Source organism: Triticum dicoccoides, chromosome 6A (assembly GCF_002162155.2).
Source record: "Triticum dicoccoides isolate Atlit2015 ecotype Zavitan chromosome 6A, WEW_v2.0, whole genome shotgun sequence".
NCBI lineage: Eukaryota > Viridiplantae > Streptophyta > Magnoliopsida > Poales > Poaceae > Triticum > Triticum dicoccoides.
This window is the reverse complement of record NC_041390.1, coordinates 213,299,331-213,327,250: the sequence shown is the minus strand read 5'-3', so window position 1 is coordinate 213,327,250 and position 27,920 is coordinate 213,299,331. Positions and strand designations below refer to the sequence as shown.

At 45.5% G+C, this 27,920-nt stretch overlaps 3 protein-coding genes and 1 long non-coding RNA gene across 5 annotated transcripts; 2 read left to right on the top strand and 2 right to left on the bottom strand.

The window, feature by feature from the left end:
• Positions 1-1,065: 1,065 nt before the first annotated feature.
• On the top strand, positions 1,066-3,542 carry LOC119316626. Its single transcript, XM_037590991.1, has one exon. It carries the CDS (start codon positions 1,380-1,382, stop codon positions 1,761-1,763), a length of 384 nt encoding a protein of 127 aa, XP_037446888.1. The 5' UTR covers positions 1,066-1,379; the 3' UTR covers positions 1,764-3,542.
• A 13,628-nt stretch (positions 3,543-17,170) lies between these two features.
• LOC119319136 (protein FAR-RED IMPAIRED RESPONSE 1-like) lies at positions 17,171-19,920 on the top strand. The gene is made up of 2 exons (XM_037593624.1): positions 17,171-17,264; positions 17,552-19,920. The coding sequence occupies exons 1-2, from the start codon at positions 17,210-17,212 to the stop codon at positions 19,864-19,866; spliced, it is 2,370 nt and encodes a 789-aa protein (XP_037449521.1). The 5' UTR covers positions 17,171-17,209; the 3' UTR covers positions 19,867-19,920.
• A 711-nt stretch (positions 19,921-20,631) lies between these two features.
• Positions 20,632-21,508, bottom strand: LOC119319020. Its single transcript, XR_005154315.1, has 2 exons — positions 21,209-21,508; positions 20,632-21,099 (listed from the first exon to the last, which is right to left on the bottom strand). It is a non-coding gene; the product is annotated as an uncharacterized LOC119319020 (long non-coding RNA).
• Positions 21,509-22,514: 1,006 nt separating this feature from the next.
• On the bottom strand, positions 22,515-27,010 carry LOC119316625. 2 transcript variants are annotated; one of them, XM_037590989.1, is made up of 5 exons: positions 26,604-27,010; positions 24,860-25,110; positions 23,319-23,409; positions 22,860-22,926; positions 22,515-22,781 (listed from the first exon to the last, which is right to left on the bottom strand). In XM_037590989.1, the coding sequence occupies exons 1-5, from the start codon at positions 26,660-26,662 to the stop codon at positions 22,728-22,730; spliced, it is 522 nt and encodes a 173-aa protein (XP_037446886.1). In that variant the 5' UTR covers positions 26,663-27,010; the 3' UTR covers positions 22,515-22,727. The 2 variants fall into 2 exon arrangements, with proteins under 2 accessions (XP_037446886.1, XP_037446887.1); XM_037590990.1 differs by having other exon boundaries at positions 24,860-25,115; positions 26,604-27,005.
• Positions 27,011-27,920: the final 910 nt, after the last annotated feature.

Here is a 27,920-nt window from a genome sequence, read left to right as displayed (position 1 = left end):
CATGGCTGCTGATCGAAGAATTCAGTTAGATTGAAAAAACAATCAGGAAAAGTTTGAAAGATTTTGTCCGCCGGATGAATACTTTGTAACATGCATCGACGCTCATAATCCCAGTCGGCTGGGATTGCCAACACGGCCGCAACAAAATTTGATTCACGTAAGTATCGGATCTCTTTTTCTAATATGGTGAGCTGCCATAGAACGTACTGCTTGCCGGCGGCCAGATTTGTTAGGTGTCTATTGGACGTGACATAGTTATATCCATGCATGAAAATAGGAACTACACGGTTGATTACTTTATCGGGTGGAGAGAAAAAAAGTTCCAGAACCAAACCCGTTAATCAAAGCGCCATCAGAGACGAGATCAAACGGCATTGGGCATGGGGGTAACTACTACCGATGGTAGTAGTGATTTTTCCTATATATATATATTGTTATATAATATACCCTATCTTCCACACCCAGTGACCAGTGTTTAATTGCTCACAAAGTTTGGAAAAAAAGGTCGCCCATCGATGAGAAACTACCCACACAAACGCTTGTGCGCGCTACGCCAGCCAAGCCCGCAGACCCGCTGTGGATTTCCCTGCAGCTCGTCGCCGGCGGCGCGACGACCTTGAAGTTTGAGTTGCTCTCGTACAGGCTCTGGGTCCCGTGACGACGTCGTCGTTGGTCAGCTCCCGCGACGTCATAGTCAGGCGCATCCGCGCATGATTGTCATTCTCCACCGAGTAGCCAAACCGGAGCAGGTCGTCCATCTCGTGCACCCGCCACCGATCCCTAATCGACAGCCGCGTCCAGTGACGCACGCAACACGAAGCCGCTGAGCACCCACGCCTCCAATGCGTCCAGGTAGAATCGCCCATTAATTAGTCGGCGAGAACGCGTGCGCCAGCATGCCCAGGGCCCGACGAATGCCCCGCCGCCTCATGGTCGCCGGCGTAGAGCCCGATAGCGGACACCGGACGTCGAATCCGCAAAGTTGAGTGTGTTAAGGGCCCAGGACATGCCACAGGCCCAGGAGTAGCGACCCAGGAAGAATGCTAGCCCGAGAAGAGACGAAGGCAACCAGCTAAGTGTTACGCGTCGAACAAGTGGGCTAGGTAGTATATATGTCGCATCATCAAGAGGATGTGGAACTCGGCCATTGGTTGAACGGCTCTGCCGTCAGCTTGTAAGGGGAGAAACCTGTAACTAGCTACTGCAATTCGAATACTGAAGCAATTCCCTCTTGATCCCCTTTCCTCCAAAGCAATTCCTTGAGGTTAGTAGCTAGTTGCTAACAATTGGTACTCAGAGCCAAAAATTCCTCATCCACGCTGGAGAATACTCACGACACGCGGCTGGCGGCAGCAGCGGCGCGCCGGCGACAGGAACTAATGGATCACCTAACGCCTGAGGGCGAGGCGATTTATGAGACGATTACTCAGGCAAGCGAGGTGGCTCATCTCCGCCACCAGAAAGAGCTCGACGCGCTTATTGTGAAGATCGTGGGGAGCGCAGTGGAGGCAGCGGTGTCGCGCTCTGTTGGAGCGGTGGTCGATAAGGCCGTCGAGGCGGCGATGGAGACGGTCGTCAATGACCTCCAGGCGTACACCAATGGCGCCGAGGCGGAGCTACTCAAGCAGATCCAGGACCTGCGCATCGCCAAGGGCACCTCCTTCCGCACTAGAGAGATGGAGGGGTGCGAGCGCTCGCCGAAGGGGCCGCCAGATGCAGGCGTCACGGGGCTTCGTGCATCCACGCAAGTTCGGGGTACATGAACATCTGCATCGTACATTCCACCTCCATCTCGAGGTACAGCAGAATTACCCCGCCGAACATCTTCCTTCTCCAGTTTGCTGAATCGCGAGCGTCGGAGTGATTCATCGTCTTCGTCGGGACATTCTGGGCATGGGAAACTACCATCGGTCGATTTTCTGAGGTTTGATGGAGAAAATCCAAAGTTGTGGCAGACTCTGTGCGAGGATTATTTTGACATGTTCGACACCAATCCTGATTTGTGGATTGCAGTGGCCGCGATGCAGTTTGAAGGGCCGGCAGTGCATTGGCTTTCTTCTGTACAACACAAGTTTGTACGATCCTCTTGGGAAGAATTTTGTGCTGCTGTGCTCAATCGGTTTGGCCGGAATCGGCACCAAACATAGTGTGTAAATTGTATCGTTTGCATCAGACTGGAGCTATAGAAGAGTATATCAAGCAGTTCTCTGAACTTATGGATCATCTATCCGCGTACGAGCCTGAACCAGATATGCTGCACTACACCCACTAGGTTTGTGGATGGATTAAAATTCAATGTGCGCATGGTGGTGGCTGTTCAACGCCCCCCATGATTTGGATACATCATATTCCATTGTTGTTGTACATGAGGAGGTGGGTGACAGTGAACCTGAACTCACCCAAAGACAACTCAACAAGCGCTCCAGTTATTCTGCTCTAGTTAGACAGTATAAGCAACAATCTGAATACAAGACACTAGCAGAAGCAAAACATACCGATTCACAATGAGTGACTTCTCCTTTTGATGACAAGCTAGCAACTCTTAAAGCATATAGAAGGGACAAAGGTTTGTGCTACATCTATGGTGAAAAATGAGGCCGGGACCACAAATGTAACACCACAGTTCAACTTCATGTGGTGCAAGAGCTCTTGGAATTTTGTGCTGGTGATACTGCAGATTCTGATGACAGTGAGGTAGATTTGATGGTGTTATCTGCTGAAACTCAGTCAGCTGATCTGGCTACCAATGCTATTAAGCTGCATTGTTAGGTTGCAGGGCAGGAAGCTGTGTTTCTCTTGGATTCTGGCAGCTCTCACTCCTTCCTTAGTGAGAGGCTGGCAGCGGTTATGGCAGGGCAGCAGCAGTTGAGTAAAGCTTAGAGGGTCAGAATTGCAGGAGGGGGTCAATTATTATGTACCAAATGGGTTCCAAAATGTGGCTGGTTAGTGGGAGGACATAAATTTGTGATAGATTTCAAGGTGTTATCTCTGCAGCACTATGATGGCATAATTGGCATGGATTGGCTGTCAGCTCAGGGGACTATGAGTGTCAATTGGATGAAGAAATGGTTGTCTTTTGATTGTAGAGGCAGTAGAGTGTTTCTGCAAGGTGATCTTCCTTCTGAATGTGATTTTACTGTTGTAGAAATTCAGTTAATTTAAGGAACATCTGACACAAAAGTGACAGTCCTGGGTGAGGTGCCTGAGGAGATACAACAAGTTATTGATTCCTTTGCACAGGTGTTTGAACCACCCACTGGTTTGCCTCCTCGTCGCTCGTGTGATCATAAAATTCCATTGATGGAAGGTGCTCAACCAGTCAATATCAGACCGTATTGTTACTCTCCTAAACTCAAGACGGAAATTGAAAAACAAGTGAAAGAAATGCTAGCATCTGGTGTTATTTCTCCAAGCACGAGTCCATTTGCTTCTCCCATTATTTTGGTCAGGAAAAAAGATGGGACATGGCATCTATGCGTTGATTACAGATAGTTGAATATGCTCACACTCAAAAGTACCCACTACCTGTGATCGATGAACTACTTGATGAACTATCTGGTGCCTCCTGGTTTTCCAAGTTAGACTTGCGTGCTGGCTACCATCAGATACGGTTGGCTCCTGGTGAAGAGTATAAAACAACATTTCACACTCACAATGGCCACTATGAGTTCAATGTGGTTTCCTTTGGCTTAACGGGTGGACCGCCTACTTTTCAGTGTGAAATGAATGAGACACTAGCCCCTGTACTGAGAGTCTGCGTTGTAGTATTTTTTGATGATATTTTTGTATTTAGTGCGACCCTTCAGGATCATGTTAAACATCTCAGACAAGTACTACAATTGTTGAAGCAGCATTAGTGGAGGGTTAACGAGAAGAAGTGTGCATTTGCTCAGCGTAGCATTTCCTATCTGGGATTTGTGGTCAGTGGTCAGGGAGTGTCGACAGACCCAGCCAAGGTGCGAGATGTGTTGAACTGGCTAGTGCCCCAATCTGTCAAGGAGCTCCATGGGTTTCTTGGACTATCTGGGTACTATCGCAAATTTGTCCGTAACTATGGTGTGATTAGTCAACCATTAACCCAATTGCCGCGGAAGAATGTGTCGTTCGTGCGGACAGCAACAACACAGACAGCTTTTGATGTTCTGAAGAAAGCAGTTACATCTGCACCTGTACTTGCGTTGCCTAATTTCTGTCTTAAATTTACAGTAGAAACTGATGCAAGCGATACTGGTGTGGGGCAGTGTTGATTCAGCAAGGCCATCCAATTGCGTTTGTCAGTAAGGGGTTAGGACCACGTACCAGGGGCCTATCCACATATGAAAAGGAATATATGGCGATTCTACTAGCTGTGGAACAGTGGCGTGCATATTTGCAACATGTTGAGTTCTTAATACTGACGGATCACTGCAGTCTAGCTCATCTTGAGGATCAGCGCTTGCACACACCCTGGCAGCAAAAAGTTTTCACTAAGCTGTTGGGATTGCAATTTAAGATCAAGTACAAGGAAGGCAGTGAAAATCGTGTAGCTGATGCATTATCTCGTATGCCTCATCCTGATGCTGAACTACTGGTCGTAACTTGTCAACAACCTCTTTGGCTCCAGGATGTAGTGGCAACCTATCAGGACAGCCAAGAGGCACAGGAGCTATTGACTCGTTTGGCAATTAAAAACAATATTGATGATCACTTCTCTCTACAAGCAGGGTTGATTAGGTACAAGAAGAGGTTGTGGTTGCCCAGCAGTTCCCCTCTTACTGTCACTATCTTGAAAGCTTTCCATGATAGCCCCTTGGGAGGGCATTCCGGTGTGCCAATAACATTGAGAAGACTCAAGCAGTTGTTTTACTGGAAGAGGATGAGTGCTCAAGTACATAAGTTTGTGCATGAGTGCTTGATCTGCCAGCGTGCTAAACCGGACAGAGCTAAGTATCCTGGCCTTCTTGCTCCTCTGCCAGTTCCTTCACAATATTGGCAGATGTTAACAATGGACTTTTGTGGAAGGGCTTCCTCGTTCTGGCCGCTTCAATTGTGTTTCGGTGGTTGTCGACAAACTGTCCAAGTATGCACATTTTATTGGTCTCCTTCACCCATTCACTGTGTCAACAGTGAAATCTGCATTCATGGACAATGTGTATAAGCTTCATGGCATGCCAGAATCAATAGTTACTGGCCGTGATCGTATCTTCACTAGCCGTTTCTGGCGGGAAATTGATGCCTTGACAGTAGTTAAACTGCGCATGAGTTCTTCTCATCACCCTCAGACAGATGGGCAGCCTGAATGTGTGAATCAATGCCTGGAGGCGTTCCTCAGATGCTTTACACATGCTTTCCCTGCGAAGTGGGCACAGTGGCTTCTACTTGCTGAATACTGGTACAACACAAGTATGTATTCCTCCTTGCAGGGCAAATCCCCTTTTGAAACATTCTATGGACATTCGCTGCGGCAGTTTGGAATTTCTGATGCAGATACTTGCTCGGTGCCGGAGCTATCTACCTGGCTTCAGGACCGTGCGTTGATGCTCAAGCTCTTGCAGCAACACTTGGAGCGCGTTCGCACTCGCATGAAGCATCAAGCAGATAAGAAACGTTCAGACGGAGTGTTCCAGCCTGGTGATTCAGTGTTCATAAAGTTGCAGCCGTACATTCAGTCTTCAGTTGCTCTGCGTGCACATCATAAGTTATTGTTCAAGTTTTATGGACCGTTTAGAGTACTGGAGCGAGTGGGTTCATCGGCGTATCGTCTCCAGCTACCTCCCAGCAGTAAGATTCATCCGGTGCTACATGTCTCACAATTGAAGAAGGCGTTGGGTCCTCATTGTCAAGTGCAATTTGAACTTCCTCCAGTGGATTCACATCTTGCTATTCCAGTCTGCGTGTTGCAGCGACGCTTTCGTCAAGATGGAGCACGTGCTATTCCTCAAGGGCTAATACAATGGTCTGATCAAGCCAAGCCCTTGGCGACCTGGGAAGATCTGGAAGAATTGAGGCAACGTTTTCCGCGAGTGCCAGCTTGGGGACAAGCTGGTTTCCAAGAAGGGAAACGTTTCTCGCCGGACGACCGGCTGAACCTTGCGCCGGTCGCCCCGGCTCGCTCGCTTCGTGCTGTAGTCTCTACGTAGCCACGTACCCCATCGGGCCCCATGCACTACATCTCCTTCCCATCCTTTTTATCTCCTTCTGCCTTATCTACTCCCATGCTCCCCATCTCCGCCACCAGGCCGCTCTCCGGGAGCCACACAGCCGACGGCTCCTCTCCACCGCATCGCCCCTGCCCACTCATCTCTCTCCTCAGCGATCATGCCATCCCCTGCAAGCTTGAACCAGCCCCCACACCTGCTCACCCCCTCCCCCACGGACGAGCGCTGCGCCTCATGGTGCGCAAGGCGGCCGGCGCGGAGATGCAGATGGGCGACGACGGGGAACAAGCAGCAGGACGGCGGTGCTACAACCCGCACCTGGTGGAGCTGCAACCGTTGGGCGGCGGTGCTGGAACCGCGAAGTACCGCTGCTGCTTCCCGCCGCTGCCGCCGACGGGACAATTTGTTTTTGCTGCAACCCTCACCGGCGGAGCTGCAACCGATGAGTTGTAGAGCTGGAACCAGCGTCCACCGGTGCTGGAACCGGACCCTCCTCCCACGGCCGTCGTGATTTTTGCTGGAACCAGCCTTATGCTTTGCTGGAACTTGCTGTTTTTTTTTGCTACATCGACTTTTCTTTTGGAATTTGCTTCCTGTGACTTTTATTCGAACCAATGTGGGTTTGCTGGAACCAGCTATATGTTTTGCTGGAACGTGTTAGTGTTTTTGCTACATTAACTTTTGCTGGTGGATTTTGCTTCCTGTGATTTTTGCTTCTACCGGTATTATTATTAGCTGAAACCGGCTAATTGTTTTGCTTCAATTGATGATTGGGGGTTTGTTACTGAGATTGTTTTGCTGGATCACGAGAGTGCTAGTCGACGGAGGTGGCGATGCAGAGACGGTGACGCCAGAGATTTTGCTACAACCACACTACCAGTGCGCTGGAACCAGCCAGCGTCAGAGCTGCAGTTGTAGCTGAAGCTGGCACCCAACGGGCGGGCGTGAGACAAGGGGGGCGGCAGGCGACAACGCGCTGGTGCAGCCGGGGCCGACGACGCCGAATAACGCGGCCGTTGCGTCTCGTGAAGCAGAAGCCCGACGGAGGAGATGCGATGGGCGCGACGAGTGCGCTCTCTCCTTTTCTGGATATGATGCAGGGTGCGGAGTGTTGGGGACGAAGCATAAGATAAGATCTGAACGGTTAGAGTGGAGCCATCGAACGGGCAGGGTGCGACCGGCCCAATTTTGGGCCGGCGCACCGGCGCCTATCAATGTCCTTCCAAGAAAGGGGGAATGTTAAGGGCCCAGGACATGCCATAGGCCCAGGAGTAGCGACCCAGGAAGAATGCCCGCCCGAGAAGAGACGAAGGCAACCAGCTAAGTGTTACGCGTCGAACGAGTGGGCTAGGTAGTATATATGTCGTGTCATCGAGAGGATGTGGAACTTGTCCATTGGTTGAACGGCTCTGTCGTCAGCTTGTAAGGGGAGAAACCTGTAACTAGCTACTGCAATTCGAATACTGAAGCAATTCCCTCTTGATCCCCTTTCCTCTATAGCAATTCCTTGAGATTAGTAGCTAGTTGCTAATAGAGTGTCGCGGCGACTGACCACGCCGCGAACAGCAAAGAATCGCCCGGGCAATGGTCGTTTGAGTCCGTGATGACGGCATACTCCAGGATCCAGGCCGTGGAGCACACGGCGGCACGGCCACGACGGCGACCCCGGGAATCAGCGGAGATTCCTCCTATCCGGATCTTGCCTATCCAACATCGTTCCGCCGTTTCCCCAGCGCACCGCCAGCTCCCGCCCTCGAGCTCAACCTTGACCGAGGTAGACCATGGACCTTGGCATCATGAGGGGAAAGTTGTGGCTACTCTCGGGTGTAGGTACACCCGAGTTTGCAAAACTTTGAAAAATGTGATAAAACAAGGTCCATAAAATCTAGAATTTTGAGACAACAAGCTTCATTAAGTGTTTGAACTTTTTGCAAAATTTCAGCTAAAAACAACATCTGAGGAGCTCTCACCAAAAAACAAAATCAATGCTGAAACAGTGCGTAAATTTAGAACATTGATTTTTTTTGCCGAGAGCTCCTCTGATGCTATTTTTCGTTGAATTTTTGCAAAAAGCTTGAACATTTGATGTCCCAAAATTTCAGATTTTTTTTACATTGTTTAATCATGTTTTTCTTTTTTTTTTCCAAACTCGGGTGTACCTACACCCAAGAGTAGAAAAGCTGGTCTCCATCATGAGCCCCGCTACCTTCTCTCTCTAAGAACCGGATCGGCTCCGACGGGTAAACGGGGCGAGACAACAGTTGTCTCCGCAAGACTTGCGAGGAGCGGAGCTTCGCAGCGGCTAGAGGCAACGACTGGAGTGGCGGCGGCGTGATAGCTCCAGCACCCAAGATGGAAACCTGCACACAAGCACCATTAAGCGGGCGACCTCGCGCCCTCGTGCTGCCTCACCTCACGACGTATGCCTGTGCACCATCAAGAGTTCAATACTGCCGCCCAGGCGCACCAGATGCATGAGCCACCTCCACGCGCAGCAGGAGCATCATCCGTTGCATCCCCGCCACAGCCGCTTTCGTTGTAGCCCGGGGCGCCGAGGTTGTGGCCGCCTGAATATACAAACCATCGGCAGACGAATCATTATAGAGATGTAGACCCAAACCCTACAAAGATGAAGCACACAAACACATAAACAACCAATAATCATACAGGAAGGGGGGGAATCAAGAGAGAAGCAAGCAGATAGACCAAACCAACCAATAACTTTTTTTTTCGAACCGGGCTATACCCCTTTCCATTGCAAATGAACGGAAATACAGAGTTCAGACACATGTCAGGAGGAGGGAAAGAGGTAAAGCGAGTCCGGGCACTGCCAGGAAACCCACTACATTCGCCCGCCATCGAAACGAATGTCATGGGGCGAAAACCTAGACAGCACCGAATATCCACGGCAAACACCCATAAGTTTTAGCTACAGACCGAGACATGAGACATTCGCAAAAGAACCATAACGCCACCACATGATCGTACGGTCGCCCAGCTCCAGCCAACGAGGTATTGCAGCCCTTCAATCTCCTCCGATCGCCACCCTCGACGCATTGCACATCTCCATCATGCGCATCGTGCTCGACCTGATCATCTCAACACCGCTTCGCAGCTCCTTGGCGCCCTCCTCTTCCTGCAGTCATGTCCAGTACAGTAGGAAAGAACACATGGAGAAAACAATCTCAAAAGGCGTTTTGATAATCTTTTTTTCGAATGTAGCTCGATTTCGAGCTAGCCACATGGCCCAGCAAGCAGCAGCCAAGCCCACCGTATAGTACTTTTGTCCATCAGGAAGAAAAGTGTGGCACCAAGCAAAATATTGCCAGTAGCTATTCGGGCACATCTCAGTACCCAGAACCATCCCAACGCATCTCCAGATCACTTTAGCAACAGGGCAAGTAAAAAACAGATGTTGGGAGTTTTCCAACTCATTACAGAAAGAACATGTGGGATTCCCAGTCCATTTCCTCGTTCTCATAACTTGTCTAGTGAGCACAGCGTCCTGGGAAAGTTGCCACATGAAGATTTTGATTTTGAGAGGGATCTTGGCTCTCCAAATCCATCTATAATGGCAACCACTAAGAGGGTTTTCAAGACATTTATACACAGATTTAGTGGAGAATTTGCCATTGCTATTAAGCCCCCAGTAGACCCGGTCCACACCCTGACTCAACTGGATATTATTGATCATTTTGTTTATTTCCTCCCATTGACGAGATAATTCAGGGGTGAGTCTTCTTCTAAAGAAAGAGTGGACGTCCACAGACTTGAAACTATCAATAGTGCAATCCTGATTATTGCAGATCTCAAACAGCGAAGGGTAGAGGGTCTGAAAAGGACTCAACCCGTTTATGGAATCTTTCCAGACTCTAACAAGGTCACCAGATTCCAAACGAATTTTCCTACCTACCAAATAGATATCTTTGACTTTAAGCAGGGCTTTCCAAAAGGGGAATCAGAAAATCTGGGCTTTACCGACGCCACAGATTTATTAGTCAAGTAACGCGCCCGAACAATATCTTGCCACATACCCGTTTGGGTCTCTAGTTTCCACCACCATTTGACCATCAAACTAACATTCTGCTTGTGTAAATCCTTTACACCCAGGCCACCCTTATCCCTGGATCTGCAGATCCTATCCCATCTAACCATATGGTACCTCCTCTTCTTATTACAGCCTTGCCAGAAAAACTTTCTTCTGTGTTTGTCTAAGCGCTCAATGAAAGTTTTGTTCATGAGCCACATAGACATATGATATAAGGATAGTTGGGTGACTACCGAGTCCAGTAAGGTCAGCCTCCCCCCCATCGAAGTTGCATTGCCTATCCAGGCTTCAAATTTTTTCATATATTTCGTAACAATGAATTCCCAATCTGAATTTCTAAGATTGGTATAGCTGACAGGCATCCCTAGATATTTGATGGGGAAACTGCCCACTTCGCAACAAAATAGGTCTGCATACATTTTCACCACATTATCATCGCCTCCCACAGTGAGGATCTCACTTTTCTGGAAGTTCACCTTAAGACCAGACATCAATTCAAAAATATGGAGAAGCATTTTCAAGTTAACAGCTTTGTCAATGTCATGCTCCAGGCATATGATGGTGTCATCCGCATACTGAAGAACTGCTACTCCATTAGGAATTAAATCAGCGGCCAGCCCCACTATCAGGCCACTTTTTTGGGCATTTGTAATCATTTTAGCCAAACAGTCCATAGCTAAATTGAACAAGAAAGGGGAATGGGGGTCACCTTGCCGGACCCCTTTCGCACTTTGAAAGTAAGGGCCAACTTGGTTATTCAACTTAATGCTCACAGTCCCATTGTGCAGGATACTTCTAATCCACCCGCACCATTTTTTGTTAAAGCCTCGGAGCTTATGACACTCAAGAATAAAATCCCAGTTGACTTTGTTGTAAGCCTTCTCAAAATCAAGTTTCAGAATCACCCCCACTCTCTTTTTCACGTGAGTATAGTTAAGAATTTCATGCAGAGACATCACCCCGTCCATGATGTTCCTTTTTTTCATGAAAGCGTTCTGGGCCCTATTTATGAGCTTATCAGCATATTTTTCAACTCGCCTATCTAGGACCTTAGTGATAAGTTTGTACGGACATCTCAGGAGGCAAATCGGCCGGAACTGTTGAATCTTGTCTGCGCCCGCGGTTTTGGGGAGAAGAGTAATCACTCCATAATTAAGGCGTTGTACGTCCAATTCCCCTTTATGAAGGTGTTCAAACAGGAGCATAATATCATCCTTCACGATATCCCAACACACCTGATAAAATTCTACAGGAATGTTGTCCGGCCCGGGTGCTCTATTGTGTGCCATAGCAAACAGAGCTTCCTTAACTTCAGTCTCCGTAAAGACCCGACACAAATCAGCATTATGCTCCTCATCAAGTTTTTCATTAATGGTCCAAGTATCAGGATCCATATGGAACTCATTGCCGGGTGCAGGTCCGAAAAGGTTTTTGTAGTACTCTGTTGCATGAGCAATCAAATTACTAGTCCCTTCTATTTCCACATCCCCAACTTTCAGGGAATGAATCGTGTTTTTCCTTTTACGCCCGTTCGCAATCTTATGATAGTAGTCAGTATTGAGATCCCCTTTCAGCAGCCATCTTTCATGAGATTGCTGCAACCAAAAGATCTCTTCGTTCACCAAAAGCTCATGCAGTTCCATACTAATATCCATTTTGTTACTGTACATCTCAGGGGATAGGGGGCCATTTTCTTCCAATTCTTCCAATAAGGCTAACTCCAACCTAAGCTCTTCTTTCCTTCTCTTGTCATGACCATACTTGTTGGACCCCCACCCTTTAAAGTAATTCTTAAACCTCTTAAGTTTGATATTTAAGATATCAATAGGGTCCGAGGAGTGCACTTTCCTCGACCAGATCCTACTCACAGTAGGAAGGAAATTTTCATCTTTAATCCAAGGAATGTTGAAACGAAACTCACGAGGCTTAGGAGCTTCACGCCCCTCTTCTCCATCAGAGAGAAGTAAAGGATTATGGTCTGAGATTTCCCGAACCAACTTCTTGAAAGATGCCATAGGAAACAGATCCTCCCATCCTTCAGACATCAAGATGCAATCCAGTTTTTCCAGGGTAGGGTGAGCTTGGTTATTAGACCAAGTATATTTCCCCCCACTGATATAAATCTCTCTCAGGGCCAAGGCATTGATGATGGAATTGAAGATGTCAGTAGCTCTATTATTCTGCATCTTTTTATTTTTCTCATCACCATGGCGCAAGACATTGAAATCACCCCCTACAATATAAGGCACAATCATGCTACTACAACTAGCAGCCAGTTCTATTAGAAATTCCTCTTTAAACTCCTCATGAGCTGCCCCATAGACCACCAGCAGGCCCCAATCAGCTTTCTTCTTCTTATCGTGCAGGTTTAACTGCAAAACATATTTCCTTTTTGTACAGGAGGTGATTTCCATAGTATCTTGCCTCACTCCTCCTAAGATGCCACCAGACTTCCCCACAGATGGAATCCATTCCCAATGGAAAAGACCAAAAGGGTCAATTCTCCTAATGCATTTAGGAGTAAAATGTTCCTTCATAGTTTCTTGCAAACCAATAAAATCCAGAGAATGGTCACTAATCATGTCTGAGAGGCAGGTGGCCATTCCTTTCTTGCCTACCCCTCTACATTTCCAAATGAGCCCTCTCATTTGGAACGTTTTTTGTGAAAATAAGATCTAGTAGTCCTGCCAGGAGGCAATGCAGGACTACAACACACATCTTCAGAGGATACTGCCTTATTCTGGCTCCTAGTCACAGGCCTAGAGAGCTTAACGGCAGATTTCTTTTTATGTCTCCTATTCTTCAGTTTACCAGAGGCTTTTTGTTCAAATACAGTTTCATCTTGGTCAAGCCAGGTCAAGTTAGCAGGAACGGATTTTCCTAGTCCATTGGTAACTAAAATATCATCCTCAATATCAGTATTATTGTCCCCAATATTCTTTTTACTATCTAGATCTTCTTTCACCCTATCCAGCTCTCTAAGCACGTTCACACATGTAAAATCATTATCAGGTATTTTGACCCCCATACAAGTGGCTCTATACATTAATTCTTTATCAGAAAGAGCACCGAAAGAATTCTTGCAAGATATACTGATGTTACCTTCCAGGTTCTTCTTCTGAGCCAGGTTAATAGCTTTAGCTTCAATATGCTCCTGTCCCCCCTACGTGTTGCGCTTGCTGAATCTTAGTGCCACTTCAGGCGCAAGGGGAGGTGTGAGGATGATCTCATAGTTGTGATCAGAAAGAGGAAGCTGTACCATGTGGTCACTTGAGGTCTTCAGATCTGGGTATACGTCACCATTCACCTCCACAACCTGAGCAGAGTTAGCCCCAGTAACATCAAAAGACAACGAACGACGAGTTGCGGGTATATCATTTACCTGCACATCTTTAGGCTCAATTACATGTTCCAGCGGGGCCATATGTATATCAGTCTCCATAGCCACCATCCAGCGTGAGGTATCCAGAGTTGTTCCTCCTCCAGCCATCTCATGTTCTTTTGCCAGTGTTTCAATAAGCAGGGATGTATCATTTTCACTATCTGATGATTCTGAGAGGTCATGGTCTTGTGGTGACAGACGACAGGTCTTGCCCCCATGAGCACCAGCACCATCTCTGCTACTCTCAGGGAAGTCAGCTTGCTTTTCCTCTTTTTCCTGATCAGCTCGTTTACGTTTAGGAGTCTGATCAGGTTTAGTAGGTGCATCTTTCGCTTCCACTTCCATAGGGTCTTTGATCACAGGATTCCTGACAAGAACTTCTTCCACCTCATAGGTAAACTTATAGAAACGCCCCCCCCAGGACACCTTCCACCATAGCAGGCAACTGATCAACAGAGCGACATCCAATTTTGGCTCTAACAGATGAAGAACGATTTATAGTAGACACATCTACCTCAAGAGTAATGCCCACTAATCCACCCACATAGGCCACCGTCCTATCACATCTCTTGTTCGGAGGGATCTTCCCAATTCGAACCCAAGTAATTTCCAACAGACCCTCAGATTCAATATCTTCAGACCAAGGAGAAAACTTAACTGAAACTCCACACTGCTTTAGTCTCACATTTTCCACAAACAGAGCACGATCCACTTCCCTAGGATTAGGCATCCTCATCACAAATTTTTGAGGTGCGAAAATCTAGCAGAACATCTCCACCCCTGTCCCACATAGATGCTTAATTCATGTTCTATATCTTTGGTCGGAGCAGCCCCCTCAGTTATAGTAACAATCACGTTAAAAATCCTCTCCCTAGCTTGCCTATCAATGCTAAAATCAGGAATATAGAAGAATCCCTGCCCCTTGCTTTGGAACGCACACATTATAGGAAAACACTCCCACGGCAGGAACTCAGCACATACCACATGCAAATGACCTTTCTTCTTACATCTATCACACACAGCTTGCGGGCATCTAGCAGTGAAATGACCAGTCAGATTACAGATCTGACATGGTTCAGGGCGAGGAGCAATATTACCAGGGTATGCTGGAGGATCTTGCGTACGAGGAGTGGTGTTCTTCCCATGGGTGCGGACCATGTTCGTGTCCCCTTCGTCCGCTCCCCACCGCTCCCGGCGAAGAAGCTCAGCCTGGTTGCCTGCGGCCGCCTTGTCCCACTTCTCCGATCCCGCATCTCCAGATCCCGAAGCTCTCTGTGTCGACGAGTCCCCCGTCTCCGTCTTGCGCTTCCAGACGTGGTGGTCAAGGCCATGGCCGCGTCCCCGGCCACGATCGAAGCGCCCAGCCCCACGACCATGTCGCCCCGCACCAAATCCCTCTCCCCTCATGGTGATTGTGCTTTTGTCAAGCGTATCGAGCGGTGGAATCTGTGTGGGGGATGCCACAACTTGGGCAAAAGAACGACTATCTCCACGAATTTTTCCTTCCCACCAGCCCAAGGATTGAGGAACCCTAGATCTAGCCCCCAGCGGCGCGTCCCAGAAGTGAGACAAGCACTCGCTCAGATCGAAAGTGAGGGGCGGGGGCTCAGGATTTAAACCAACCAATAACTACATGGCAGACAGGACGAGAACTGCATGGCGACCGAAGTAATGAGTGAACATCGGACAGTTGGCCACCAACAGCATCGTCTCTCATTAACGCACGACAACCTCGAGCAGCAGCTCGGCTCCGGCCATTACACACCCGATTAATGACGACTGCTCGAACCCCAGGATGGCGGCCTGGGTGACCCAAATCGCTCCGGCTCCGGGCAGAGGCAGGACGAATCATGACAGGAGTCTGTGGTGTAGAAGTGCATGCTCTAACCAATGCAATCAAAAACCGATCTAATAGAAGATACTAGGTAGCATATTATCCGTCAACACTCCCTCTCACGTGTGGCTCCTTCGGGCCTAAACATGGACCGAAAGTGAAATACAATTTAATTGCGTCAGCTGGGTCTTGAACTTAAGACCTCTTGCCTCTGATACCATGTAGAAGTGCATGTTTTAATCAATGAATTAAAAAATCGATATAATGAAAAAGACTAGGCAACACATTATACATCAACATGTGAGGCAAAGAAAACCAATGGGGAAAGCCACCTATATAGAGAGTCTCCGAGGAACAAGAGACGTAAAGCGAATCAACATCAAGGATACAGAACGACCCAGAAAATTGGTTTCTAGACGTGAGGCAAGGGCGGCACCGCCTGAAAGCCCAACACACGTCAGCCTCTAAACAGACGGTGGCAGTACCGAATAACGTGGCGAGCTCCCAATCAACACAACGTACTCCATGTATAATAACATTGTACGATGACCACACTATCCATGAAACACGTGGATGGACACGCAAGAAAAAAAAATCGCAGTCGAATCAATCACGGCGGCATACAGACGCACATGCAGCAGCCAGCCCATGAACCACGGGGCCATGCAGCTGGTCACAAGCAAAACAACAAGCAAAATCAAACACGCCGGCATGCAGCCCATGTGCGGGCCGATAGAATGTCCTCAGATCACAAACTAAATCGCTAGGTTCACCTCGACGTTTACACGCTTGTGTCCCTCACTAAAGCACGTGGCATGCTTCTATTGGCTGACTTTTCACTGAAGAAAAAGTCAAAAAAAAAAAACAGGGCCATGCAGCCTTGATCTATACCGAACGGAGCCTTGATCTATCTCGCAGAAGTTCCCTAATCACCATGCAATGCTCTCTCCATGTTGCTAAAGGGATCACATGAGCCATAAATGTTTGATATGACAACAGCACAATCAGATTCAACTATGATCTCTTCATTACCCATATCAAGAGCAGCCTTCGGACCAATGGCACGCACAAAGCTTCAGCCTCTTCAAGACTAGCACAGACATGAAGTATAATATATCCATCAGTAGCTTCACCCGTATTGGCCACAAACACAACATCCGTGTTAACTTTGAACCATACATCAGGTGATTTAATCCATCTAGATTTTCCACTTGACCTAGTCCGAATTTGTTCAGCACTGACATTTGGCACTTCAGGGGATCAGTAGCATGAACCGGCTTCTTTCCCTTATCATCAATAGTGAGGCATTCACCTGAAAAAGCCACAATGTAAGAACGATAATGCTACACTTACGAACCGCTGCTACGGACCAAGCGATACGCGCTGATGTGGAAACGTCCACGTCATCCCCACAGCCCACCCCTCTCGAGCAGAAAACAGCAGAAAAATTACTCACGCACGACAGCCAGACCGTCCGCCTTCTTCTACCTCGAAAGAAAATAACAGCCTGCCGCCTCCTCGTTTTCCAGACGGGCCGCTCGGATTCCCTCGCTCCACATTGAACAGATGGCCGCTGGGATTCTAGGTCAGGCGGCGTCGTTGTCGCAGCAGGTCGTAGCCTAAACTGCTGTCGTGGCAGCCGGTCACCGTCGAAGCTTGAGGACTGAAGGAGGTGAGGTTCTTGCCCCAACATTGTTCAATCTTTGCATCTTCCATCTAACTTTTCTCGATCAGATTATGATTGATTTTTTTCGTTTCAACAGCTGCTGTCGTCGCAGCTGCTCACCGTCAAAGCTTCGACAACGTGGATGACGCTGGGGGTGGAGCTCTTGTGTGCCTGGGCGAGCTCGGGGACTAGAGGAGGTGAGTGTTTTGCCCCAATATTTCGTTATGTTTAATATCTGCACGTTTTATCTAGCTTTTCTTGACCGTGCGGTCGATGTTACTGTATGTTGATCGATTCTTATATTCCTTTCTTCTCTCTGAATCTACATGCCTCTGAATCTACAAGCTTCTGAATCTACATGCCTCTGAATCTGCATGCCTCTGAATCTACATGTCTCTGAATCTACAATATGTTACCATCCCCTATTAGTTTAGTTATATTGCCTTTGAACAATAATAATGTTTAAAGTTTTCTTGATTTATAGAAATGGATGATGGAACTGGTGGTGTTCAAGAATCAAGTGACATGTCGATTTCAAGCGATGATGACACCAATAAGCAACGGAATGAAAGCAATGTGGAACTTGAACATGACCTTGGTGAAGCTCAACCAGCCTTACTTGGAGACCCTAAATTGGGGATGGCCTTTGATACTGAGAATGAGGTGCGAGAGTACTACAACAACTACGCTAAAGCAAAGGGCTTTGGTGTGACAAAAAGAAGCTCAAACAATGATGATAATGGACAGCTGAAGTATCTTACACTTTCGTGCTCTCGGTATGGTAAGACTCAGTCCAGATCAAGAAATATGTTGAAACCAAATCCAACAACCGGGTTAGGATGTAAAGCTAAAATCAATATTATCTGTGGTCCTGATGGGAAGTTTCATCTTTCAACTATCATTTTAGATCATAATCATACATTAAGTCCACACAAGTCTCGGTTATTCAGATGCAACCAAAAGTTAGACTTCCATGTGAAGCGAAGGCTTGAGCTGAATGACCGGGCTGGAATTCGAGTAAACAAGAATTTCAATTCTTTTGTTGTGGAAGCAAATGGTCATGAGAACCTAACTTTTGGTGAGAAGAATGCTCGCAATTTTCTAGAGAAAACAAGAAGGTTGAAACTTGGCAGAGGTGATGCTGAAGCGGTTCTTGATTATTTTGTCAAGATGCAATCCGACAACCCAAATTTGTTCAGTGTCATGGACCTTGATGATGAATCTCGACTAAGGAATGTCTTTTGGGCTGATGCAAGAAGTAGAGCAGTGTATGACTCTTTTCATGATGTCGTTAGTTTTGACACAACATATTTGACGAACAAATATGATATGCCTTTTGCTTGTTTTGTCGGAGTGAATCATCATGGACAATCAGTTTTGCTTGGATGTGCTCTATTATCAAATGAAGATACCGAAACATTTGTTTGGTTATTTCAAGCATGGCTCACATGTATGTCAAATCTCCATCCAAAAGCTATTGTAACCGATCAAGCAAAAGCAATTCAGAATGGTGTGGAAAGAGTTTTTCCAGAATCTCGATATAGATGGTGTTTGTGGCATATAATGAAGAAGATACCCGAGAAGTTTGGTGGATATGATGAGTATGATCACATTAAGGCTGCTATTGGCAAGGCAGTTTATGATTCATTAACAATTACAGAGTTTGAAGTTGCTTGGATGCATATGCTTGAGAAGTATGATCTTGGTGATAACGAATGGCTTAAAGGGCTTTACCGCCATAGGCACCGATGGGTTCCAGTATTTGTGAAAGATGCCTTTTGGGCAGGTATGTCTACTACACAACGTAGTGAGAGTATGAATGCCTTCTTCGATGGGTATGTTAATGCAAAAACTACATTGAAGCATTTTCTTAGCCAATATGAGAATGCTCTTCGTGATAAAGTTGAGAAGGAGAATATTGCTGATTTCAACTCTTTCAATTCAACCATACCTTGCATCACACACTTTGATATCGAGAAGCAATTTCAATCAATCTATACAAATTCAAAGTTCAAAGAATTTCAAGAAGAGCTAACACACAAGATGTATTGTGATCGGAAGTTAATAGAAAAAAAAGGGGCAATGGAAACATATGAAATAACTGAGGATGTGCTGATTGACAAAGAAAAATGGTGGGGAAAAGATATTGTGTACCATGTACAATTCAGTGAGGAAGAGTTTGAAGTTAAGTGTCCATGTCGCCACTTTGAGTTCAGGGGGATTCTCTGTAGGCATGTGTTATGTGTGCTCACTCACAAGAAAATCAAGGAGGTTCCTCCACAATACATTCTTGATTGGTGGAGAAAAAATGTGAAAAGAAAACATAACTTCATCAGATGCACATATGGCGGCATGGAAGATACTCCTGTTGCAAATCGTTTTGATAGATTGTGCAACAGTTTCTACCCAGTTGCAGAGATAGGCGCCATGTCAGATGATTCATGCAATTCATTGATTGAAGATCTCTGCACCTTGAAAATTAAGTACTCTAGCAACTCAAGTTCTGAAAATAATAAGGATCAGGTTAGTGCACCAAAAGATCAATTGCAGGAAGAGGCGCCTTCTGATGGGAAGACAACAAGTAAAACTATACTAAGTCCAATAGCTGTTAGATGTGCTGGACGTCCTCCTTCATTGAGAAAAGAATCCAAGGTTGATAAGCTTATACGTCAAGCAAATGAAAAGAAGAAGAAAGCTGAACTAAGGGAGAAGAAAAAGGCTGCACAAGAAGAGAAGAAGGCTGCACAAAAGGAAGCTGAACAAAAGGTATTCTCCCTATATTATGTTTTTATTCTGTGAAAATAATAACCCAAACTCGTGCGTGTTTTCTTACTAAGTATTTATTTCAAGCTCGCTCCATGAATTTGGAAAAGAAAATGTCCAATAAAAAAAGGAAATCATCACAGGATGATATTCTAGAACAAGATGGCCAAACTTGTAGTAGCATGGCTGAGGTATGCTTATTTCTCACATTTTTATTTCTAGTAAACTCTTAAACATCCATGTAATTTTATCACTTTCTTTGGAGCAGAAATCATTTGACTTGGGCATTACCAATGGCGACATAAATCCACCCCAAGGATCAACTACAGTATCACTTGGAGGTTCATCGACAATGGTTATGCCCCAAATTCTCAGAGAATATACAAGTATGTTGTTTCAAGTTCAGCAAGGATCGACTGTAGTGCCTAATTCTGCAGCATTACACTTCAATGAAAATTAAGGGCTCGACGATATGATGGACCAGAGTTTGGACATGATTTACGTAGTTTGAAGATGTTGGATGCAATATTTTGTATGAACTTGTCAACTTTAATGTAATACCTGATACCTGATAGGCACCAGGGCACTAGAAAAGTAGACGGATTTATGTTTTGTCATTTTGTTTCGGCCCAAGGGACTTGAATTTGTCTCTGTTATATGGTTCAAGTATTAGTTGATTCCACTTTCAGTTCCAGTTCAAATGATTAGGTGATTCTTTCATGTCGATTCTAGCAGAAACATCAGCAGCAAATACTCTTTCAGTCTCAATAACACAATGACAGAATGTAAGAGGCAAGAATATGATGAAACCCACTTTTGTATTGATCTCAGCCAAGTACATGAGTGCACGAACGTGCTAGTCAGTCGTGGCTAACTAAATCCCTGAATAGGGAGATATGTTTACAATGTACAACATCACGGAACAACAACAATATATAGGGATGTTTCCAACAGACATATTTCTTACTGAACTGCCTTGATTTTGTGCCCTTTCTGCATCAGCTGCTGGTGATGCTTACAGCTTTTGGATAATTCTGCTGGATCCTGAAAATGTTCACAGGGAGGGCACTAGCTGATGGTATGTTCAGAGAAGGATTGAGTCTGCACTTGTTTGTAGAGATGACATGTCCTGACAAGATATACACAGGCAACCATATGATAGTGTTGATGATGCAAGATTGAACAATATATTGGCTTGTTTAGCTTCTGTTATCAGAATCTGCATCTTGTGTGGTACTGTTTCATCACACATCTAACACAACTCTGAATCTGTCAAGCAAAAAGTAACATCATCAGACAACCAAGGGACATGGGCAATTTCACACAACATGCAGGATATTTGCGATTTTAGTTGCTCGACATGACAACAATGGAGGACCTCGCCGTGGCACAATCCGGCCAAGAGTTCGCGCCGCCGCAGCCGACGACCAATAGCTCGCGCCGCCGTCGCGGGAGACCAAAGATCTCGCGCCGCAGCCGCCGGAGACCAAGAGCTCGTGAGCGCCGCCCGCGTACGACTGAGCGCGCTGACCCTCGCCATGTCACGCTGCCGCTGATCTTGGGGAACATCCTCTCTGCCGCCAGCAATCGGCCGTCGCCGTCGCGTCGCCCGGGAGAGAAAGGGGATGAGCGGACGGTCTGACTGTTGTGCGCGAGTAATTTTTCTGCTGTTTTCTGTTCGAGGGGGGTGGGCTGTGGGATGACGTGGACGTTTCCACATCAGCGCGTATCGCTTGGTCCGTAGCAGCGGCCCGTAAGTGTAGCATTATCGATGTAAGAATCCATGATGGAGCATTTTCCTTGGTCGTGAACCACATCATTTTGTAGGAACCAACCATGCCAGAAGTCTAGGCCAAGCCATGCTACTTCGATTTGATTTTGGAGAGTTTTCCTTGGTCGTGCACCACATCGTTTCGTAGAGAACCAACTGTGCCAAAAGAGTAAAAGGACCAAGCCACGCTACTTCGGTTTGATCTCGGCGAGGAGGATCAGAGGCAGTCAGAACTATGTATTTGAAAACACTTTCCTCCGAAAGATCCCCACCCCTCGCATCTGATCTCACAAAGTCACAAGGCCCAGGCCTTTGTACATTTAGCCACAGCAGAAAACTATTCTCATCCGCCATACCACATATATCTCTTTCCAAATTCCTTTTCCATTTGTTCTGCTTTGTAGCGAGATTATCAGAGGCTAGGGATTTAACATTCCACACCAAGTTCCACGTATTCCTGTCGCCCTTCCAAACAATACTACTTCCGGTCTGATTTCATCGGACTGCTTCAAATTACTATGCCAGCTTGTACGTACTTCAGACAAAGAAGTGCCTGGATGATTCGTAGTGCCAAGCCGGCACATCATCCTTCCGTTTGGGTAGTTTTATCTTCAAAATCTCCTCCGCATCATTTGGCCAGAACATCTCCCGCACCAAAGTCCCGTTCCATTCCTTACTCTCACCTAAAAAAAGGTCACAAACTCTGCTAGTCCGAGACCGTTTCCTGCTACTCCCTCCGTCCGGAAATACTTGTCATCAAAATGGATAAAAAGGGACATTTTAATGACAAGTATTTCCGGACGGAGGGAGTACTAAATAAATATACGTCTAGATACATCCCTTTTTATTCATTTTGATGACAAGTGTTTTCAGACGGAGGGGGTACTAAATAAATGTAAATAAACACATAAACTAGGCAGGGGGAGACCACAATGCTAAATGTAAAAAAATAAACATAGTAGGACAAAAATATGTTACATTTACTTTAAAAGAAAAAGTGATGCCATCCTGTCACGAGGATAATCCACATTCATCACCCACACGCTTTGATTAAACCAAAGTTGAGTACATTCCAGCGATTAACAACGAGACCCCCGACAAATACCACCACCCTTTAATTAAGCAGCTAATCATATAGGCCCTCCTGCTCCCAGCCGTCCACGAGGAAATCTACCATTTCCTGCCATTGGAAAACCAAAAAGATAAGTAAAGACAAATGTGAAGAGTAACATGCTATGAGGTTTGCAGGAGATCTTACACCAAGAGGGATCGGCTGTGCAAATGTCTTGGTGCTTCCTAGCAGGCTCTCATATGTAGCATTCCAACTACAGTCAACAGGCATATGCATGACAAAGGGACCAGCGCCAATCTCAAACAGTTGTTGCAAAAAAGACACCACCAGGAACTAAAACTAATGTCTAATACTTCAAAGTTTACATGAGATTCCAGAAAAGGTGTTACACAAGATTCTGCACTCTTGGAAATCACTAGTCAAAACCAACAGACTGATGATACATATAATATATCCTCGAATCAAAGTGCACCACAAATTATGATAGCCGGTCAGGAGGATGCCAGAAATTGAGTACACAACTTCAAGCAGGTAAGGTATTTAATGCTATGATAGACTAGTAGACTGTTTTGGTTATTGCAAAATCTTCCGAATATTCAAGATCTTTTAGGCTCCATTAGAACAAATGAAATGCATGAAAGTTACCCTATTTTTGGCTCCCGGGTCTTTTGACGCTGAGAATTAAACCTTCTGTTTCCAACCCACTGCTGTCTAGTCTGATTCCAGAGTAGAAGGCCTACAGAATTAGAAAAAATATATTGTCGGTTAAGCTAGAGTTTTGGCTGGCTGAGTAGCCACTGTCAGCAATTTCAAGATCATAAAGCACAGCTAACAACAGCAATTAGTCATAAATAGAGTAACATCACTACAAAGTCAGCACAACTACTGCGTATAGCCATATAAGATTATCATTTGTGAACACATCGTGACATAGTGTGTCAAGGAAATAATAGTCCTTGTTTGATGATCAAGATGAACAATACAAAGAGAGTGCTTTTGTTACTCCATTTATGTATTGCTTGCTAAGAGATTTTTGCATACTCTGGGAACCTCTTTTCCTTCAATCATGTTGCGGTTGGATATTTCAGTTAATTCAGAGGACCTGTTGATGCTGCACATGTTACATATGTGAAGCTGTGTTTCTTGTTGTCCTTTTCGTTCTACCATCGCCTTTTCTCATGTTTTATATCTTTTGACGCTGATTTTATATATTGATTTGTTCAGGCAGGGGATCAAGGTTTTCTCAATTCATATTATATTCATTTTGCCAATTCCCGTATTTATGATGCAATAAAACCTTTAACGCCTTAGCATCACCAACACCTTCCCACATGGTATAATGTTGATGCCGGTCTTTACATGCTTGCCAGTAAGGTCCACATTCACGCACAGATCATGTGTTTTTGTGGCATTCTCTGATACTGACGGTTTTGTTACTATCAGATAATTGATTGTTCTAGAAAAACAACAGCATAGCATCAGGATCCCTGAATAAAGTATACTCAACCCAGCATTTAAGTTTACTAGAAGGGTTGGGCGCGCTTCGCTGCACCATTGTTGTTGTTGGGATTTCATATAAAGATAAAAGTTGGTTTGTCGCGTGGGGAAGATGATGAAGTGTTTTCTTTTATAATGCAGTGTTTTAGTGAGCTTTCTTGGCGGTGTGGTTGTATGTTATCTGCTAATCAACCAATACTTATGTGGGAAAGTTTCTTGCGTTGGTGGCCGCTTGTACTATACGCATGTATTATATTAGTGTTATAGTTCAGATGTTGGCGCTTCTTTTTTTGAGATGGTGAGAGGCTGCACGGGACTGATGTGTTTTTACAGGCTGGTTGCTACCAATTAATTTGAGAAATAGTGGAGCCAATCAAAATCGTGAATCAAATTCAAAATTAAATACCTGAATTGAATGAAAGAGCTCATTGAGAAATAGTTGACCCAGTCAAAACATGAACTAAATCCAAAATTGAACACCTCAATTTAATAGGAGAGCTCCAAAATTAGGGAGCATAGTGTATTAGATGATTATCTTCTGATGGTAACAAAGAAACAAAACAAATCTTTATAATTTTATTAATAATCTAGCTGGCATAATTATTTATTACTAGCTATAAGCCATAACCTAACTGAAGGTATATGGAAGTGAGAGGGCCATGCATTGTGGAAGGTTCGATTTTTTTTACCTTGATTTACAAACTCATTTGGGTTGCTGCTACTTCCAGCTCCATGCTGCTCACTAGATTGTGCTGCTGTGCTGATGGAAGACATGCTACGCTGCGACTGCAAGGCACTGTTCTCCATTTCACGTGGACTTGTACTCCAAAAATCTTCAGACAAACTACGATGTTTTATCGAGCGCCCTTGAATCCTTAAACCTTTAGAAGGCTCATCAACAGCTGTTATAGGAGTAGACTTCGCACATCCAAAACAATTTCTGCTCTGTTGCAAACCAGGATTGACCAATAAATGATTAGAACCAAGTATTTGAGAGAAGTTGCAAAAAAAAGAAACAAGAAAATGCTTGTGTAAAACCTATTGTGAGATCACTTCCACTCCAAGCTTATAATAAGGTTTTACAGCAGTTGCCTGGTTTTCCATTGTGATTACATGAAACATGTCCACAATTAAGGCAAGGTAGTATGCATTAAACAGAACATTAATACAAAATCTAACTTGTGTGTCAATCATTTAAATAGTATCTACAGAATATGTGTTCATTTAAAACATTTGAAACTTCTCTCATTTGATATCGAATCAGTTATGATTCTATGCACATTTAAAACTGGATTAAGAATAAGTGCTCATTCGGACTTGATACTCGGTGTGGTGAAAAAGACGCTACACTAGATCTGCACATACTTACTGACAATATCCAAAAATGTCTTGTTTTTGGAATTCAGTAATTAACGAAGGTTATCATATTGATATTTGAGCGCATGGCAAACATCAGCAACTCTGGTGCATTCCCGTAAAATTTGGAAAGTTGTTAGCTAGATATGTTGAAGTTGAATCTATGTTTTTTGCAAAGGAAAAATATATACTACTCCCTCTGTACCGAAATACATGTCGTTGGAGTAGCTGAACTTTAGCTACTCCAACGACATGTATTTCGGTAGAGGGAGTACATGATAATACTCAGCAGTATACTCACATTCTTAAGCTTAAGTTTACTCAGAAATATCAGCCAATCTAAGCAACTAGTTACAGGACTGATAATTTGTCTTTTCTAGTTCCGCAAGCAAATACAAAATTCAATATCACTGGACCAAGCAAAACATCGATTTATGTTTCGCTGTTCCGTGCAAGCAGATTTATGCTAAACCTCCCTAGAAAGCCACTGTCTGGAAGCTTCAGGGGCAGGAAAGAACAAGGAGCTACAAGGAACCTAACAGCAGACCAAAAGTATCAGTCTATAAACAGACTTGCTGGAAAACCACCGAACATTCCTTGGGTAGGTAATGACCACGAACAAGAAGACATGGTACCATATCAAGCAATCATTCAGGTCGAGTTCAAACAGCTGACCCCTCCCGGTAACCAATTATTTCTGACCAACAGGAGCTTATCAGGTAAGTGAATACAGAGACCTTAAATGCATGTCTAAAACCTATCTAATAACAGAGATCATTGCAGATTGGCACCACTATCATGAACAAATTTCATCATATGAACCGCAGCAACCGACCGCCTACACGCCAAAAAAAAAAAATCACCTTGGTCTCATAGCGGTAGACTAAACTCTGAGAAACTACCGAGAATCACAAAATCATCCAAACCAAACGGGAGCACCGATCCACTTCCCGCGCGATACGATACAGGTCTCCTCTAATAACCTGAGACGGAGCAATCGCGCGGCAGCAGAGCGCCCAGCGGGCATGAACAAGGCGAGCGAGAGATGGAGCGAGGTGGATAGGCAGGGAGTCGTACCCCACGCAGGCGACGAGGCGGCGCACCCACGAGGAGAGCGACCCGCAGCCTAGCAGCATAGCATCCGGCTCGCCGTCGAAGGAGGCGCACGCACGGTCCCCAGCCCCGCCGCCGCCGCCGCAAACCCTAACCCTAGAACCACCCGCCCGTCCGGGGGATCCGCTACCTCGCCTGGGTTCCCTCGCTCGCACGCACGCACGCACGCACCGTTGCTCTCAGGCGCTGCTATTTTTTTCTCTCTCCTTGGAATTGGAATTTCGATCGAGGGGAGGAGGTCGGGGGATTAGGACATTATTAGGTGGCGGCTTTCTTCTCCCTTATCTGCTTTTGGGTCTGTGCGCGGAGTGGGGGAGAATCATTGCAGTTGGTTGGCGTTGCTGGGCTAGCTTTTTTCTTCTTTTTTCTTTGGAGCTACGTTGCGTTGCTAGGCTAGCTAGGCGCCCGGCAGGGGAAGATCCCGCGTGCGCGTGGCCAGATTGCTCCGCGTGTGCAGGGCGGGGGGAAAGTGGTAGCGCCCGTGCGAGGGTGCCAGGTGGGGCCTTCCCGGGGATTCGTTGGAACCCGGATCAGCTGAGACTACCCATAGTGGGAGTAATATAGATAGTAACATCACACATATCTAGATAAAATAGATGATGTGACAAGTAATAAATGAAGAAAAAGGGACATATAATAATATAGTTAGTTACTACTAGTATAAGGGCATTTTCAACAGTTTGTATGTTAGCTTGTTGGTAAAATATGACATGTCATCAACCAACACCTTAACATACAACAACTCCAATGGGTTGTATGTAGTTTGCCTAATAGAATGTGAAATAATAAATAAGATGCTCTCTCATTTTACATTGGAGCTTGTGCAAAGGGTGTTGGTTCAGTACATACAACCTTTCTCTCTTCCCTCATTTATTATATGACACATCATCAAAAATTCTAGGTGGCAAAATCTACCAACAACTATCTTACAACCATTGAAGATGCCCTAAGTAACATCACACATATCAAGACAAGATGAATCTATAGCATAATAAATGAAATATTGCATGTTACCTCACATATGTTACTCCCCACTATAGATGTAGTAACATAGAGTAGTAACATGGGTATGTTATCACTCTATGTTACTACTCATTGTGACTAGTGAGCTAGTCGTCCTGGCTAGGATTGCTTTTTTTAGGGGCTATAGGATTAGCTTGGCTTGGAAAACTTTGAAAGCTGACATGCAAGCCTGCTACTGGTTTTTTTAACACAGTATAGAGCACATACATGCGCATACACTCATCTTTATGAATGCGCACACGCACATCCTGCCTCTAT

Bases quoted from the DNA above. Each gene is read 5' to 3' on its own strand.
- LOC119319136 (XM_037593624.1), top strand. From the start codon at position 17,210: ATGACGCTGGGGGTGGAGCTCTTGTGTGCCTGGGCGAGCTCGGGGACT. The intron at 17,265-17,551 runs GTGAGTGTTTTG...CTTGATTTATAG, and splicing joins GAGCTCGGGGACTAGAGGAG to AAATGGATGATGGAACTGGT.
- LOC119316625 (XM_037590989.1), bottom strand. From the start codon at position 26,662: ATGCTGCTAGGCTGCGGGTCGCTCTCCTCGTGGGTGCGCCGCCTCGTC. The intron at 23,410-24,859 runs GTAAAAAAAATC...CTAATTCTGTAG, and splicing joins AAATGAGTTTGTAAATCAAG to GCCTTCTACTCTGGAATCAG. The intron at 22,782-22,859 runs GTAAGATCTCCT...TTCCAATGGCAG, and splicing joins CACAGCCGATCCCTCTTGGT to GAAATGGTAGATTTCCTCGT.
- LOC119316626 (XM_037590991.1), top strand. From the start codon at position 1,380: ATGGATCACCTAACGCCTGAGGGCGAGGCGATTTATGAGACGATTACT.